The following is an 18021-nucleotide window of genomic DNA, read 5'->3' on the forward strand; positions in this document are numbered from 1 at the left end:
TATCCATATTTGTATGTCTTCCGAACACTTGCATCTTGGAAAAAGCCGTTTTATCTCAAATCGTTAAATCCAAATGACGTCAAATTTAATTTGAATTAGAGTTAAATTTACTAAACGCTTGAGTAACTATTTTTTAATCACATGGTGTAGAATACAGAACCATAGCTTTGTCAGTCTTGAAATTAATAAATATATTTTGCTTATCTTATTTAAAATTCTAGTATCTTTCTTGGATTAAATATGACCTGGCCTGTATATGAATACATCATCGGCTGTATATACACATGGCATTTGCTGTATATACATATGGTATTGGCTCTATAGGCATATGAGTTGACTGTACATGGATATGACATTGGCTATAAATGCATATGGCACTGGTTGTATATGCACATAATATTGGCTGTATATGCATATGGCTGTTAGATCTCCAGCACTGTTAGTGCTTAATTGTATATAGCTGACACTCATTGCACCTTTTCGTTTTTGTCAACGTCGCAAACATCTCATTGTATTCCTCGCATTCATGTGTTTCTTTATTATCTGTAGACGGAACTGATAAAAAGGTTGCAATTAGCTTATTTACGTCTTAATCGTAATTGACCCGCGTTAGGACTGAAACTATGAAATGCGCACAGCTAGTTTGCTGTTGCAGTGCGTTACTTGTACGATAATTTAGCATTAGAATGGGCCGTATCGTATTAATTATAGTGGGCTAATTATGATTTCTTTTGTTTTATGCCTATTTAACTTGCTTATAGTTTAATATTTGCTGCATTGAACTGCAATTTGTGAATCTGTCCTGCATTTGATTGTTTGTGAAATATTTTTGGTGAGTTTCCTGTATTTCATTGCATCTGACTTATTATGTAGTAATCTTATTCGGATGAAATACTGTTGGTATTGTATTTATTGCCACAAATAATGTTGTAGGGTTCAGTACTGTAACTGTAGTGCTTATTTGTTCATGTTTACTTCAGTGTTCTGCAGTTACATAAAAGATTCGAATTTTTGTCGACCTTGGTTCAAAACAGTTGGTAAGTGATAAAATTTGATTGCATGTTGGTTATTTATGTGGCAACATCACAGTATTTATATTGTATTTTGTTTTCGTTAGAAAACTTCTATCTCAACTCTATCTGTATTTGTCATTTGTTTCCGTAATCCATTTGGCTCCATCTGACATCGCGATTGTATAATTTGTGATGAGCAAGTGCTTGATAATTTCACGACACATTACAATTCTCCTGTGTTTAAAAATTGCGTATTTTGAGCTTGTGAACTTCAGCTTGCTTATCTCAGTTATAAGACCGGGATAAGTTGGAGAGGATTGTCTGGGCCAACAATAGACGAATATTGCTGTATTTGGATAGAGCGTTTGGGCTGGAAAATATTGGCGCATGGTTCAGCGCCCTTCGTCTTTGTGTAGCAAGCAGGGTGCATAAGGTCACACCCCGTCAAGATTCTACAATGGCATCAGCTGTATTTGCATTTGAATTTGACTGTATATGCATATTCAGTTGGCTCTATATGTATATGATTTCTTTGTATATAAACATGGAATTGGCTGCATATGTATATATCATTGGCTGTATATGTGTTTGATTGGCTCTATGTGTATATGACGTTCACTTTTGTATGCACACTATTTAAATGACTGTACGTGTATATTGAGTTGAGTATATACCCACATGGCATTCGTTAAGAAAGTATACTTGTATGGCTGTATATTATATTGCATTTGATGTATGTATGTATGTATATGAGATTGAATTTTGCATGTACATCACCTAAATGGTTTATATGTACATGGCTGTCAATTGCGAAAACAAGCATCTACGCAAATGAAGATCGGCAAGAATATAGTGTTAAACGAACAAATTTTTGCAATAATAAAGTCTGTTGCTTTGATTCGCATTCGCAAATGCAGTTTTGCGAGAATAGGCTTCGAAAAATACGTAATCTTGCTCAAATTCACCCTCGCATAAGATATTCACACAAATGTGTATATACATATTAAATTTGTTGTATATACATATGACATTGGCTGTGTATGCATATTTGGCTGGCTCTATAATGCATATGAGTTGGCTGTACATGAATATGGCATTGTCTATAGATGCATATGGCATTAGCTGTATTTGCATTTGAGATTGGCTATATATGCATATTTGGTTGGCTCTATATGTATAGTTTTTCGCTGTATATGCACATGTAATTGACTGTATGTGCATATATCATTGGCTGTATATGTGTTTGATTGGCTATATGTGTATATAACCTGGCTGTTTATGCTTTGTATGCACACCATTTAAATGACTGTACGTGTATATTAAGTTGAGTATATACGTACATGGCATTCGTTGTGAATGTACACTTGCATGGCGGTATGTTTTATTGCATTTTATGTATGTATATGACATTGACTTTTGCATGTACATCACTCAAATGATTTTATGTGTATATTCAGTTGGCTGTCTATGCATGTGGAATTGACTCTTGTATGTATATGACTTAAATGGAAGTATATGTATATTGAGTTGAGTATTTATGCTGTGTATGTAAGTTACTTGAATGAATGCATATTATATAGAATTAGCTGTATATGCATATTGCATTGGCGCTATATGTATATGCGTTGGCTGTATATGCATATTTCCGGCTGTATTTGTATGCCACTTCTTCAACCTTATCGATTTAGGACGCCAATTTACTGATATATTCAACAACAGCTGGTTTTGCGCTGACTTTTTATACAGACTCTGTCCTCCTCAGTGTCCCTTCACGCTTTTATTTCACATTTACTTTTACTTTACTTTTGGTTGTAATGGTATATTTATACTTTTCTCACTAAGGCCATGGCTCACCTTTTTCTCTGTATTCTTAGAACAAAACTTCAAATAAATTATATTTTTTCATTTTAGCTAGATATAATCGACCAACCCCGTGTAAGTCCGGAAATTTAGTCCCGGTGTTGAATTCGCCGTCACGTTCGACTTAGTTCTGAAAGTTTATTGCCTCGAAAATCATCGTGCGACGTTTTGCGTTTTTCTGTGTCCTGACGGCGCTGTCTCGCGTCAAGATTAAGTGAGTGACTTATAAATATGGACTTATAAATAGCCCTAGGACCAGTCCAGCACTCGAAAGCACATTGACAGTAAGATTTTAAATTCACTTTAAGCTCACATGATTAGATGTAGTAGAGAGCCGCTTTGTGCTACGATTGTTCAACATAAAAAAGAGTAGGTTGTAAATCTTCTTATACGTACCCAATACAGTAATGATTTGTCAAGGAATGTAAATTTTGATAAGAGATGTATGTATATGCGTTGGCTGTATATGCATATTTCCGGCTGTATTTGTATGCCACTTCTTCAACCTTATCGATTTAGGACGCCAATTTACTGATTTATTCAACAATAGCTGGTTTTGCGCTGACTTTTCATACAGACTCTGTCCTCCTCAGTGTCCCTTCACGCTTTTATTTCACATTTACTTTTATTTTACTTTTGGTTGTAATGGTATATTTATACTTTTTCTCACTAAGGCCATGGCTCACCTTTTTCTCTGTATTCTTAGAACAAAACTTCAAATAAATTTTATTTTTTTATTTTAGCTAGATATAATCGACCAACCCCGTGTAAGTCCGGAAATTTAGTCCCGGTGTTGAATTTGCCGTCACGTTCGACTTAGTTCTGACAGATTATTCTTCGAAAATCATCGTGCGACGTTTTGCGTTTTTCTGTGTCCTGACGGCGCTGTCTCGCGTCAAGATTAAGTGAGTGACTTATAAATATGGACTTATAAATAGCCCTAGGACCGGTCCAGCACTCGAAAGCACATTGACAGTAAGATTTTAAATTCACTTTAAGCTCACATGATTAGATGTAGTAGAGAGCCGCTTTGTGCTACGATTGTTCAACATAAAAAAGAGTAGGTTGTAAATCTTCTTATAGGTACCCAATACAGTAATGATTTGTCAAGGAATGTAAATTTCGATAAGAGATGTGTATATTTTCAGAAAGGAAATGATCATAAAAAAGTTGCAGTGTGAGGATTTATGCTCTGTGATCAAATCAGTAAGCAAGAATATAAATTGACTCATGTGTGATGCTTTATCTCAAAAATCAGAAATAGCTTACACAATATCAATGAAAATTTTTGGTGGAGCAACTAAAACTGTCAGCAAAAAAAGGAATGTGGTGATCGATACCACCCTGAAATTGTGACGTCCGGATAAAAAACATAAATTAAACACACATATTTTAACTTCAATTAATTAGTGTTATATTATGGAGTTCTACTGATATTGATAATTTTTTTCCAGACTCATTCTGTGATTGTATACGAAGTCACCAGCTGTATATTACAACATAGGAGGTGTTTTACGTTTGCCATGATAATTCATTTTGCTTGATTTCAGGCTGGTACTAATAACTTTTTTATTGCTATTATCTAAAGATGGCTTAACATATATACTGTATATTTATAATTTTAGATGTGCCAAAAAATTTTGAATTATTTTGTCGAGTGATTTGTCATCAACAGCAATAACTTTTTTGCTGTTGCAAAATCCACCACATTTATTGAATGCATTAATATTTCTCCTGGAACCGTTACATTTTATTAATTCCAATTGTTTTGTGGGGTATTCACATTTTTGTTTCAAATAATACTTTGTCAAAGTGGCTGAAAATTTCGAAGCAATTGGTCCAGTATTTATAAGAGAAAAGCAATTTTTTCACAACCACAATCAGAATTTTAACAACATAATAATAATAATAATAACAACCCAGGGGGGTTTGACCTCACCTCTACTGGGCGGGTCTCCAAGGTGGCGGATAGGGGAAACACCTAGGTAAAACTAGGTCAGCTGTGAATATTCAATAAGCAGCCCCGGACCAAAAAGGTAAAATTTAAAATGATAACTCGACATAAAAAAAACTACATAGAGGCTGGGACGACGCCCTCTATAAAAAGGTCCCAAAAAAACATTGTCAGTATGTCTACTGACACACTCTCACATCACGATATAAGTGGTCCCTCAACAGAGGATATTCCTCAACCGAGCCCCATACGTGAAATATCGGAAAGAAAAGAAAAAATTAAAAAACATCGTTGGAAACGTGAAGAGTATATACAAGTGATGGAAGCGTACTACAAAGCTGTGAGCTCTTCCTCAAAATGTATTACTAAACAAACACTTACAAATTGGCTTGAAGGACCCCACTCTTTGAATGTCCAAAATATGACAGCAAATGGACTTGCAAATGTCCGACGAGATATAATTCGGAATAACCGACTGACAGATATAGAACTGAAATCCATTAAACAGAAATACTTGGGATCAAGGGATATGAGTCAAAATGACAATGTACATGACGAAAATAGCCTATGTGACAATGTACAAGAAATATTACAACTGCCATGCATAAACTCACCTCAACCACCAACTCCTCCACCAGATAAACCAAAAGAAGAAACTGAAGAATTCTTAAAGGAATTAAAATCAAGATATTTTTCTGTCAGAGAACAAGATTTTAAAAACAGACTCAAATTGCCAAAATTACAATTAACGAAAGAAACTAAAATATGGCTAGCAGAAGGCAACAAAGCTATTGCCCTTTTGAAGCAAGATTTGGAATTTGATCTGGATATTACTGAAATATCAAACATTATTTATGCATGTTCAACTATGGTTACTGAAAAAGTTGAAGCAATAATTAGGAAACCTACTGGACCAAGGCACAATTACAAAGCAAAATGAAAAGTAAGAATTGAGAGCCAAATTAAACAAATGAGAGCAGATTTGTCTATCTTATCAGAAATACAAAACGGTAGTGTTCTTAATACACGAACAATGAAGAAAATAACAAGTCGGTACAAATTAGATGGGTTACGCAGTAATATTGCGGTAATCAGAGAGAATCTAAAGCAGAAAATACAACTCAAGGCGCAAAGGCTTCGACGATACACCAAACGACAAGAACAGTTCATGCAAAACAAAACATTTAATGAGGATGCCAGTAGGTTTTATAGAGAATTGAATAAGCGTGATATCGACGTAAAACGTTACCCGTCAATATCGGAATTGGAAACATATTGGGCAGGAATATGGAGTAAAAATGAGTCCCATAATACTTAAGCAACGTGGATCACTGACACCGAAATTGAAAACGCCATTTTACCCGAATAACAATGCAGAGACATTAGTGAAGAAGAAATATGTGGTGTAATCAGAGGCACATTAAACTGGAAATCCCCTGGAATAGACAAAATATCCTATCTTTACCAAAGTCCCCAGAGACAGAATCTGCCCAAAACTTCCGGCCAACTACAAGTTTGCCTACCATGTACAAAATACTATCGTCCATAATTACTAATAGAACATACACCCATCTTGAAGAAGAGGGAGTGTTACCTAGTGAACAGAAAGGCTGCAGGCGTTGATCTTATGGATGCAAAGACCAACTACTAGTAAATAAAATGATTTTGGAAAATTGCAGAACTTATCAAAAACACATAAGTACCGCATGGATTGATTACAGAAAAGCGTTTGACAGTGTACCGCATTCTTGGCTTTTAAAGGTATTCGAAATTTACAAGTTGTCACCTATCCTAATCTCTTTTTTCGAAATTACAATGAAAAATTGGCAAACAAATTTGATCCTGAGGCACAATGACGGAATGATACAAAGTGACACCATTTCGATTTCATGCGGAATTTTTCGAGGAGACTCGTTTTCACCTCTTGCGTTCTGCCTTGCCTTGGCCCCGCTTAGCACTTTGCTGAAAGAAACCGGTTGCCATGTAAACATTTGCATAGCTGACAGAAACCACATTGTTGTCAATTTTATAATTGTCAATAAATTTGGTAGCATAATTACGACCTTGGTGAGAGGCGTATTAAGCACGTCAGATATATAAATATTTTCAAATCATACTTCATTTCCCAAGTTTACAACGTAACAGGTATCTCGTGGTTGCGTTGACTTACGACAAAACAAAATCATTACTACTCTAAAATACCATGGCAGTCTGCAGACATGAAACTATGTGTTAAATTGTCTGATTTTGTATTTTTGGACATTTTTTCGTATTTTTGCAATCTTGCAAATTCGTTATTAGTATGACATTGGCTGTATATTTATGTATATGACATTGGCTGTATTTGCATATGATATAGGCAATATAGTCATGTATATGACATTTGCCGTATGTACGCGTATATGGCCTTGGCTGCATACACAGATGACATTGGCTTCATATGACAATGACTGTATATACAGATGACACTGGCTGTATATGCATATGGAATTGGCTGTGTATGTTTATGACATTGCCTGTAATTGCATATGTCATTGACCCCTTAAGGCATATTGCATTTACTGTATATTGGTTGGCTCTTTATATTACTATGTGTTCTGTATATACAATATATGCGCATGACACAGGCTGTATATAAATAGGACGTTAACTTTTGTATGCATATCACTTGAATAACTGTATATATATGTATTGAGTTGAGTATACATGCTTGGTATGTATATCATATCACCGAATGTATATATATTGCGTTGGGTATATATTCATATGGTATAGGCTCCATATGGCATTATGTCGTATAATTAGCAAGTTATCGATTAATTATTGATGAGACACGCGGTGTCACTATAAGGTCATGAATCGAAACCACAGTTTCGATCGATAAGTCTTCGGTCTCCGACCGATATTCTCGTTACAGTATTATTTGTTTGGCTTTATATGCATATGAATTGGATGTATATGGCATTGGCTGTATACATTTTCATAGCTGACATAAACCACATTGTTGTCAATTTTGTAGAATAAATACCGACGACATCGGCGATTCGTAACATCAGCCTAAAGCCCATTTGTGATTCAAAGGACACTGGTATTTTTTGTATTTTATTTGTTTTTCGTATTAAATAATTAAAACATTGTTCCTTGTTTACCATTATTACCTATTAATTTTAGTATTCGGGACTAATTAATTCATTTAATAAAGAGCATGGTTTCAAATTTAAATTTCAAGTTCCAAACTCGAGTTCCCTGATAATAAGTAGATTTGAATATTTTTTTATTAAAAAAGTTCTCTTCTTATATGTTTTTTTAAAAGCTGTTGAACAGTGGATCGATGTTTAGAAATTTCCATGGAAATTGGTTAATTTGGTTTTAACGTCAATTAGGCTATAGCAATACTAGAAAACAAAACTGGCTCATTTCGTTGTTCAGACATTTATATTTCTCCCCCTAGGAAAAAAAAATGTTAGTTTTTTCTCGAAGTGGGAAATTTGTTTTCTAAATGCTTGCTCTGAGCTTTCTTCGGTTACCAAGCATTGTTTATTTTTCGAGATAGTTTATCGGCATTATTACGAATTCAAAACTTAGCTTTGTGATGATAATGAAAAGCTAACGTTAGCGTAGAATGCAGATGTCGAATTCGAAGTCGAGTATTTCTTACACAAATATCCAATGTGGTCTGATGTAGTCAAAATTGTTAAAAATCAACATCATTCAGTTATTTCAACACTTATTGAGTGATTATACGTTGAAAAGCAAAAACTATAGAACCGTAGTAAAACGTTGAATTTGGGAATAATGATTGACCAAGTGTTCACCGTTCTTCAAAGAGGACGGGTGTGGAGGTCAGAAGAAAAAATTCAATTTTAATTTTAATTTTTCTAAAAATATTATTCGTTATTGTAATGTTTATCAAAATGATCTTTGGCAACATACGTTGGGCATATATGGGTTTTTATTATGGAAATCCCAAACCGTTTATAATGATGCTTCTAGTAACAAGTCTAAATAATTTCAGCAAGTAAAAAACGGCTTTATAATCGTTTTTATTTATAAAATGAGTGTGATAAAAATTATGCCAAAATCTACATAACCTATCACGTTTAAATTCATGTTATTGTGGGAATGTTTAGTTTTGGGCAATACTTCAAAAGTGTCAATCACCCATTATATTTATACTACAGTAAATTTCTCAGTATCACACCGTGCGATAATGACCACAAGATATTTACCTAACCTCCAAAAATACCCTCTAATCACATTTAAAAATAAAACCGTGAGAGAAATCCGTAAATCTGCTATAAAATATCACTAGGTAAAATTTATTTTAGTTAATTAAAGAATGACGTCATGGGTTGTAAATAATATAAAAAAAAGAACAAACATTTTCTCAGAAATAGCGACGCGCTTATGTCACAAATCCCAGCCCCGCCAAGGATGACTCGAATAAATTGAAAAGCACCAGATAGTATTGTTAGTAAAAAAAAATAACATTAAAAACATAAAAACTGCTTGCTTATAAAATACTGGTTATTTAAAACTCTGTTAAACCAAAATTACAAATGGAAAATAAAACATGAATGACACCAAGTTATCTTCGATATTATGCGTGTTTTGATAAGTTAACAGTTACTGTAGTAATATCATAAGACATTCTATTACGAATTATTCAGTACGCGATATTCCGTATTAGTGAGAGGATTACCAGCCTGAGGTGATGGACTGAAAATAGTTCACAAAGTATTATTACGTACATACTTGAGCTAATAATTTGTGTAATGTATTATATAGTGTAGCATATCGGAGTTTCCATATATTTTTCCATCAGTACTCTTATAGACTATAAATGACAAGTTTAGTTTAGTAACAACTGACTAACAGATGTTGTTGAGCTTCTTTGTGGTAAAGTGATTTTTATTAAAAACTGTAATATAGGAATTGGTAAATATTATAAAGTTATTTGATTCAGTAGGAGTTTGAAAAGATAAGAGCTCAATAAACTAACTCGTATAAGCATATTAACCAATTCTATCAGAGTGCAATGTTTTTCTTGTTTTATTGAATCACACCTCAAAACTCCATCCAATATTAAAATGACTATTCCATCGCCATTTAATGATGATTAATATCTTTGAAATGATCTGCTTACAAGTAAAATCTACAGGCTTTTTATTGTAGAGTTTTTAATTTGGTTTTAACGTCAATTAGACTATAGCAATACTAGAAAACGAAATTGGCTTCCCCCCCCTCCAAAAAAAAAAACGAAAATTGTTAGTTTTGTCTCAAAGTGGGAAATTTGTTTTCCAAATGTTTGTTCTGAGCTTTCTTCGAGTTTTTTCATTCTAGGTTCTCAAGTTTGCTTTTTTTTTTAGATTTCAAGTCATATAATGTAAACAAAATTGGCTGAAAGGTTGAAGCAATTAAATAAATAATGTTTTTTCAACATAACATTTTAAAACTTGGTGAACAATTATAATAACGTTGAAAAATGTAATATTCAAAAAATAAACTAAACCCAGAACCAAATTAAAAAATGCATCTCGGATTAAAACTCGTACCTGATTTTATGCTAAATTTAACGGATGCCAAAACTTTCAGATGTGGTTTAAATAAACGAAATTACAGCACTACATAAGCAATTTCGCAAAGAAGTGTAAAATTGTATTTTTTTTTAAATGAGCTTATTTCTTATACTTCTAAATTATCATTTTTGAATAAATTTCGATAAATCCGTAATTAGAATAGGACGTAAACCTTGTCATTCTGCGAATGTTGCGGTTTTCTAAAATCGTTAGGTATTTATAATTGAAAAATTCGTAAATTTATCGTTTTTACCTGGTACGAATATGTCTGCAATAGATAAGTGTCGTCGTTATTTTCGGTTGTATAGAACGAATCATGTACCAAAATACAACATAAATAGATAGAACGAAAAAAATAGGAACGCAATAGGTATTATTGTCTAAAACAAATATATGTGGCACTACTCGCAATACACAAAATATAAAATTCCGTTGAATCCGGGGCAATTCTGATCAGCGCGAATAATGTAAAATATAAATTATTACAATGTTGCAAAAGCGTTATGTAGAAAACTTTGGTAATAAATTATGTGTTTCAAAAATTTAACAAACAACCAATTACGAGGCTAAAGATCTTGGAAGCAGATAACCTAAATTCAGGTATAGCGTTCAGTTATTGAAATGGTAGAACCTTCATTAAATTGTGGGAACGTCTCATTATAGAAAGTCCTACGGATTCTTTGATTTAAATCCAGCTTGATTAGAACTAACATTCATGAAATGATTATTTCAATCGATTTATTGAACAAAATATTTAACTTTGGCGTCCAAGAACCAAGTAATTCTTGATTCAAAGAAATATTTATTAAATATTATCCCATACTACTTTTTTTTTGTGTAAACAAAGATATTCATTTCTTCAAACGATTATTTTCTTGATATGAAATATCAAACCAATACGCTTTTTCATCATTTTTAAAAATAATTTATTTCGCAACGAATTGATGAAACTCTAACGCAATATTCTAATCATACCATTCCATTAATATTTTGTTAGTTCTTCGGTTATACAAACCAAAAATATTCAACGTGAAAGTGATTTCGTAAAGAATTATATATTTATCAAAATGGGTTTCTTCCAAACTGTTCAGTTGTATATTTTCGTGCTGAATAAAACTTCGGTAAATAATGTTGAGTATTGACTAATTTTTCAGCAGGAAAGTTGATGTAGAATAGAATGCGCTTTTTATTAAAGTTCGTCGACTCGAAATAATACGAATGAGGTTCAGGTTAGTTAGGATTTAACCTTACACAACGTTACACTGTTATACGGTGTTTTGTACATATCAATATTTAAAAAAAGAATATATATATAGATCGAAAAATCGTTGTTACTTCTGTAACAACTGAGTGTCTAATATTTAGTTGTTTTACAAATAAATTTCATTCACTGTATTTAATTTGAGAATAAAAAAAAACAATAATTTGGTACTTCGTGTAATACCTATCACTTTTAAAGTAAAGTTGGAATGTATTAACACAAAATTTATGTCTGATCGATTTTTAAAACACTTCGTGTTTCACTTTTTTATTTTGAACATATTTAGAAGATTTCATTTTCGATGAACCCTCCAAGATATCAAAAACAACAAGAATTGAGTATAATAAATTACATCTGGTTATCAGAGGAGCATTGTGCATCCTCTCAATGGATCGAGCGTGTAGCTGCTACATGAAACGTGGCGTTGCAATGTATCTAAATGTAATAGACGATTCGAATAGCGTATTTACAGTCACAGCTACTCACTGACCTACTGAACTGGGGCTTTATTAGAGTAGAGTTGTAGGTGAAATCACTACAAGAATTTATCAGTGTCATTAATTTCCGATTTTAAATTCGGCTTCCAGATAATATGTGCTCAGTTATTCTTATTATTAAAGTTTTACTTGTCAATATACTGGGCGCAAAGAAAGTAGTTGAACATCACATTATCGTTTAGTCAAAGCACTGAGAAAAAACGTTTAGTACACATACAGCCAAGTAGTTTACGTAATATCAACACAAATATTATACAGTGATTACATTATGACTGTACTCACGAAAGATCAAATCATCAGAATGTCCGATTCCGAAAACGGATAGAATGATGATCCCGAAATTACTTTTGGTTTAAAATTAATGTTCGACAGTTCAGTATGTATAAGACGTAAGGTCAACGTTGTATATGAGACATTTAATTAGACCCAAACCGTATTTTTCTCGCGCAGTGATTTTATATTTATTCGCATATACCATTTCTCAGATTTTACAAGAATATGGTTATTTCTACTATAAATTTGTGTACGTACCCGTAATTGCCATATTTTGTCAAAATTACTTGTTGGTGTTTTTCTAGTATTTTTCTCCAGTTCAAAAGTAAAATCTCGAATCTTTTTATTTTGTGAAACATTTTCCACATTAGCAGCTGCTTTACCCATGACATATGTCTAATCAAGTAATTTTGTAAGAAAACAGTTCGTGTGCGATCCAAAGCTCTCGACATCGTGCAACTCTTTTCAGGATATACGAATTTTCTTTTCTTTTTTTGTCTTAACATGTCTTAATCCAGTTAATCAAGTTTACTACAATATGATATGACATACACATATTTGCATCTGAATGCATTGGTATCTGTATTATTTGAGATAGAGGGATAAATTATGAGATGACTTTTGTAATATTTTTTTAATCTAAATCTTCCGAGAATCGCCATTTGTATTAGTTGAATAATACATTTCTTAATCCTTTTTTGAAAAAAGGCATTTGCATACTGTAATCAACTTTCCAGGAAGTAGCTTTTATCTATATCATTTTTTTTGTATTTGATATTTCCAATAGTCTCTGTATAACCAAATCGTAGTCATATAGGGATACCCAGCATATTATTTGAAAGGTGAGTAAACCTAAAAACTAATTGAAGTTTTTTTTTTTTTTAAACTGAACTGATTGGCAATGCTATTTAATGTGATGTGATATAAGGCAATCAAATATTCTAATAATTCATGCTGGATACGTCACGTTGTAGACGCGGGAGATTATTAGTGATCTGAAAATAATTCTTCACGTGTCACATTTGAATTCATTTGAAGGCTCGTGAATGAGAAATAAATTTTAATTATAGTTATGTTAAGTCAATATATGTAATAAGACACATTTATTTTACCTTATGAGCACGGAATTTTTCATAATCGATCTGTTAATTGTTGACAATATATACGCTAGATTTTTTCAATTTTCTCGCTGGGTTATTCAGTTTCATTGATGATTTTTTTTTATACTGTATGTAACCTTCTCAGTTTTAAACAATGGCCACTAAAATATAACAAAAATTTTTTTTTTTTCTCGAATTAGATTCTCTTAAAACGACGTTAAATGCTGATTCCAAATTTATACACAATTCAATTTAAATCTAATGTGACTAGACTATTTCCTATTAACTAGAAAAATTTTAAAAATGTCTTTTTGTCTGGTATTTGGCTTAGACTCTGTTTCTACCAGACAAGGAAAAAGACTTTTCTTTGAGCTTCTTTGAGCTTTCTTTTTATTAAAACTATATAATATATAAAAACCTTATTTTAGATCAATCACTGTTCAAATATGATATTCGTGAACATTGTACTAAAAATACTGATATTTTTAACGATGTTTTCCAAATTGTAGGTCAAATAACCGATAAGCATTTTTTGCAGAAGCGGTCAAGAGACTTGTAACCGAAATCTGACTTTATGTTGATTAAAATACATTTCTATCTAATAATTTTTTCTTTATTGACCAGAATATCCCGTGACTATATTCAAGTCATGTAAGATGCATGAACGTTCACGAAATACTGTAAAATACGACGAAGAAACAGGTCAGTCAATTCGATTTTTTTGAACGTTATTGTATCGTGCGAAGTGAATTCTAACTAAAATTCAGATTTGGTATATTTGTTATGTTGAATTGCGGTGTCAAGGTACAGTTTTAGTCGGTCATTCAGAACAAACAGATAATCATCAGAATACGTGACATTTACAGTAACGTTATTATAATTTACGTTAATATAAGTGCCAACATTTTGCTTTATATTCATTCCTCTGAACTAACTAGATTGTCTACAAAATGAGTCACCACTACAGAATCTATTCCCAGGGTTCTATGTAACAAAATTTAATCGAGGAATATGGAAATTTCATTTGGGCAAATGTTTGATTTAGTAAAGATGAAATTGTTTGTTTATATATGGTCGTCATCTTGAGCCCTTATTTATCCCGTGTTACTGAGAACTATGATCTCGATATTACACGCTACATATGTCATCAATAATTTTGAACGTGAACGGTTTTATTTTACGCGCACGAAATATACTACCACTACGTGGAAGTATGGCGGTATGTCCTTCAAGGCATCCTGTAACGTATCAAGTTCAATTCACGATATTAACTTCCGTTGAAATAACGTGAAAGAAATCTTTGTGCAATGAAATATGATAGAAGCTTTGCTATTCAAGATTATTTAGTTACATTAATAGTTGATTGAGGGATCTATCTGAACGGTAAATTATTCTAGAAGCAGATGATAAAAAACTGATCAGCATCAGTATATCGCAAAAATAAAATTGATCAAAAATCAGCCAAAGACTTTTATTTTAGATGAGATTTAAAAACATGAACTTTGTGATGTGATGATTTTAAAACATTTAATGAACTCAATGCTCGAGTGACCAATATTTGCCAATCCAATGTCTGAACGTTTAGTCTAGAACGTGGCACGACCTACCGGTTATATATAACTCATTACTCTACTGCGTCACATTAATTGACAGTATATAGTAATAAAAGGATGTCGTACTTAATTTTTACATACACATGTCGATAAAGTCATATCGTTCAAGTTATGAAAATACAGCTTTTTTTAATAGAGTGGAAGGGAAAGAAAGAGCAATAGATGAAATAATAGCAGAAATGCACTGATACTTTATGAAGGCTTTATTATATTTTTTATCATATATATATTTTTATATGAATATTGCAGTTGTATTATATAATTAATACTTAATATATCAAAAGCAAAAGGCAAAATATTCATCACAAGAAATGAATATCATCTTGATGTCAATTCTCCTGCTTTGTTTAGGTAGGTTTTCTGAAAGAAACTTTTTTGTTTGAAGAATTGGTTAGCTACTATTATATCTTTTCCAGCTGAGATCCTTCTTTATTGGCTTAACTTGGTGTTTTCTGTTATAGGTGTAACATTAACAATGCAAACCCTCCAATTAATCTAACTGTATTCTGTCGATATCGTTATCACAAAATTTCATTGGACCTACGAAATTAATAAAATTTAATTATTTTAAAACAGGTGAGGTCATATGTACAAAAAACGTAACTCAATCAGATGAATCGCAACCAATCAAGAAAGTTGACCTCGCTATAAATCAAAGTAAGAATACTTAAGACATGAGGTTTTAATTGGAAACGAGTTTTTCGCCGGCAAATTCCTAAGTAACTCTACAATGCGTTGGCTCAAATAGTTCTCTTTGAGAAAAAAAAATGTGACGCCTCAAACAACTCAAAACTAATACTTTATTTCGGAAATAAACATTCAAGTACACGTACAAATCTTTCATAACATTGTTTTTATGCTGGGTGGGTATTTGTTTCTTTTCTGCAAATCAATATTTTTGGTTTTGGTTTTGATAGACAAGTTAAAGAATCCTAATATTTCAATTTAAACGTTCTCTCTAGCCTCAACTGGCACACTCTTTTAAAATATATTTGTTGCAAACACAGAGCATACAACTAGATCGAAATCCAAGAAATCCATTTTCTCAAAAAAGAAATGCAAGAAAATTTGGAAAACATGCGAATGTTTCTGTGCAAGATTCCAGAAGACACTAAATAAAATGAGTTGCGAAGAAGTTTTTAAATTGAAATGGAAAAGTAAGTTTGTTATTAAATAATTTTAAAAAAATTAGCAGTTATGCACCAGGCTAAATTTAGTTTCAATTATTCTGATTCCTTTCTTCTTTCATACTCTACATACAATTGTACTATTTACAGTTGGAAGATGCTGGAAATGCCGGGTTTCCTGCGATGAATACAACCGGGTGTCTGGTGGTCTTGGAGGATGAAATTAATTAATGAAAATATTCCAGTAAATTATCTGCATCAATATTTATTTTAAATTGTAATTTTACCAATTTTAACGTTCCAACAATTTTAATAATAAAACTTTGAATTGAGAAATATAATAATAGCAATTGAATACGTATGTACACGTAAGTCAGTTTTGCTAATATGGTTTTGGTAATATATATGGTAATAAGGTTGCACTAATGGACATGAAGTGGACGTATAAATCGTTTTGGTATTGTGTTATTGCACAAAAAATTCGCTTTTCTCATCAATCACTAGACCAATTGCTTTGTTTAAGTTATCGCTAGAAGGCCATTCATTACCTATTGCATATATTTATTTCAAAACTTCATGTGGGCCCTATGGGATTCATTTTTTGTGTGTATGATGACAATAAAAATGTGAAAATTTCACACTTTGTGGCCTTTCCGCGTTCGTGATCGTTGCGATTAGCAATTCAGCGACTGTTATACGCTAAAGTTTTTATAAGGGTACGGTAGACAGCGGGGGATCTTGTGTAGTGTATTTCTAGTAATGGTGGCGTAACAATTTTTGGATATGTCATTCTCTAGTGCAGGGGTGGGCAACCTTTTCCGGCTCGCGTGCCCAAATCGGCTAAATTTAACGACAAAATTCTTCCGCGTGCCGACCAAAATTAAAAACAATGCTTTGTTAATTTTAAAGCAAAAATACACAATAATAAACCTTCTAAACATGTAAGCTACAGACAGATTCACTATTCGGGAAAATATCAGTCCGACAAATAGATTTGATTACTTTTCTTATTTTATATAATAGAGACTTCTGCTACTGCATTGCCGTTGAAAGAGATTTACATTGGAAAAAAGTTACGAACTACTGGTTTCATCTTTCAGGCTACTCCAGTTATGAGACTTGATGAAGCTCATAACTGAGCACAGAAAGTCACAAGCATATGTAGATAAAAACATGCAGTTGCAAAGTTTTTGAGACACGAAAAATTCTCGGGAATGGCTTCCCAATCACGCGATAGTTCGTTTTCTGCACTTCTCTCTTGAATTCCCTTCTATATTTTCTTTTATTTCTTTCGAAATCAATTTATTTCAGTAAGTTAGCAAGTAACTCTAACCAACATGAGCTGTAAAACTTTATAAATCAATCAGAACTGAAGAAAAATGGTGGCACAGACTATATATTACGTAACAATGAATGCTGTGTCTCGTCACAATTCATAAAGAACTAACTCATTTGTTACGCCATATTATATTTCTTTGTAGCCATATGTCATGAAAAGACAAAAAGAGTTTAAAATTTTAAATGAATAACAATTGTTAACAAACGATAATGAATAAACAAACACCGAGCTTCATCATATAAATTAGAGCCTCGAAACTTTTCATCTGAAAGAGAATGATCTCGTTTCTGAGGCCTCGCTCGCGTGCCAAATAAATAGGCTCGCGTGCCAAGTTTGGCACGCGTGCCTGGGGTTGCCTACCCCTGCTCTAGTGTGTCTTTATCGCATGCCATTATGGGTGGCCAT

General features: G+C 32.6%; 1 protein-coding gene across 3 annotated transcripts; it reads left to right on the forward strand.

The window, feature by feature from the left end:
* The first annotated feature begins 638 nt into the window (after window positions 1-638).
* Window positions 639-16793, forward strand: LOC120332661 (uncharacterized). 3 transcript variants are annotated; one of them, XM_078119393.1, is made up of 7 exons: window positions 639-832; window positions 981-1037; window positions 14162-14239; window positions 15400-15501; window positions 15727-15807; window positions 16158-16307; window positions 16428-16793. In XM_078119393.1, the coding sequence occupies exons 4-7, from the start codon at window positions 15462-15464 to the stop codon at window positions 16496-16498; spliced, it is 342 nt and encodes a 113-aa protein (XP_077975519.1). In that variant the 5' UTR covers window positions 639-832; window positions 981-1037; window positions 14162-14239; window positions 15400-15461; the 3' UTR covers window positions 16499-16793. The 3 variants fall into 3 exon arrangements, with proteins under 3 accessions (XP_077975519.1, XP_039255892.2, XP_039255895.2); XM_039399958.2 differs by lacking the exon at window positions 981-1037; XM_039399961.2 differs by lacking the exons at window positions 639-832; window positions 981-1037 and adding an exon at window positions 13263-13279.
* Window positions 16794-18021: the final 1228 nt, after the last annotated feature.

The sequence above is a fragment of the Styela clava genome, chromosome 13 (genome assembly GCF_964204865.1).
Source record: "Styela clava chromosome 13, kaStyClav1.hap1.2, whole genome shotgun sequence".
NCBI lineage: Eukaryota > Metazoa > Chordata > Ascidiacea > Stolidobranchia > Styelidae > Styela > Styela clava.

Bases quoted from the DNA above. Each gene is read 5' to 3' on its own strand.
- LOC120332661 (XM_078119393.1), top strand. From the start codon at position 15,462: ATGAATATCATCTTGATGTCAATTCTCCTGCTTTGTTTAG. The intron at 15,502-15,726 runs GTAGGTTTTCTG...ATTTTAAAACAG, and splicing joins AATTCTCCTGCTTTGTTTAG to GTGAGGTCATATGTACAAAA. The intron at 16,308-16,427 runs GTAAGTTTGTTA...TACTATTTACAG, and splicing joins TTTTAAATTGAAATGGAAAA to TTGGAAGATGCTGGAAATGC.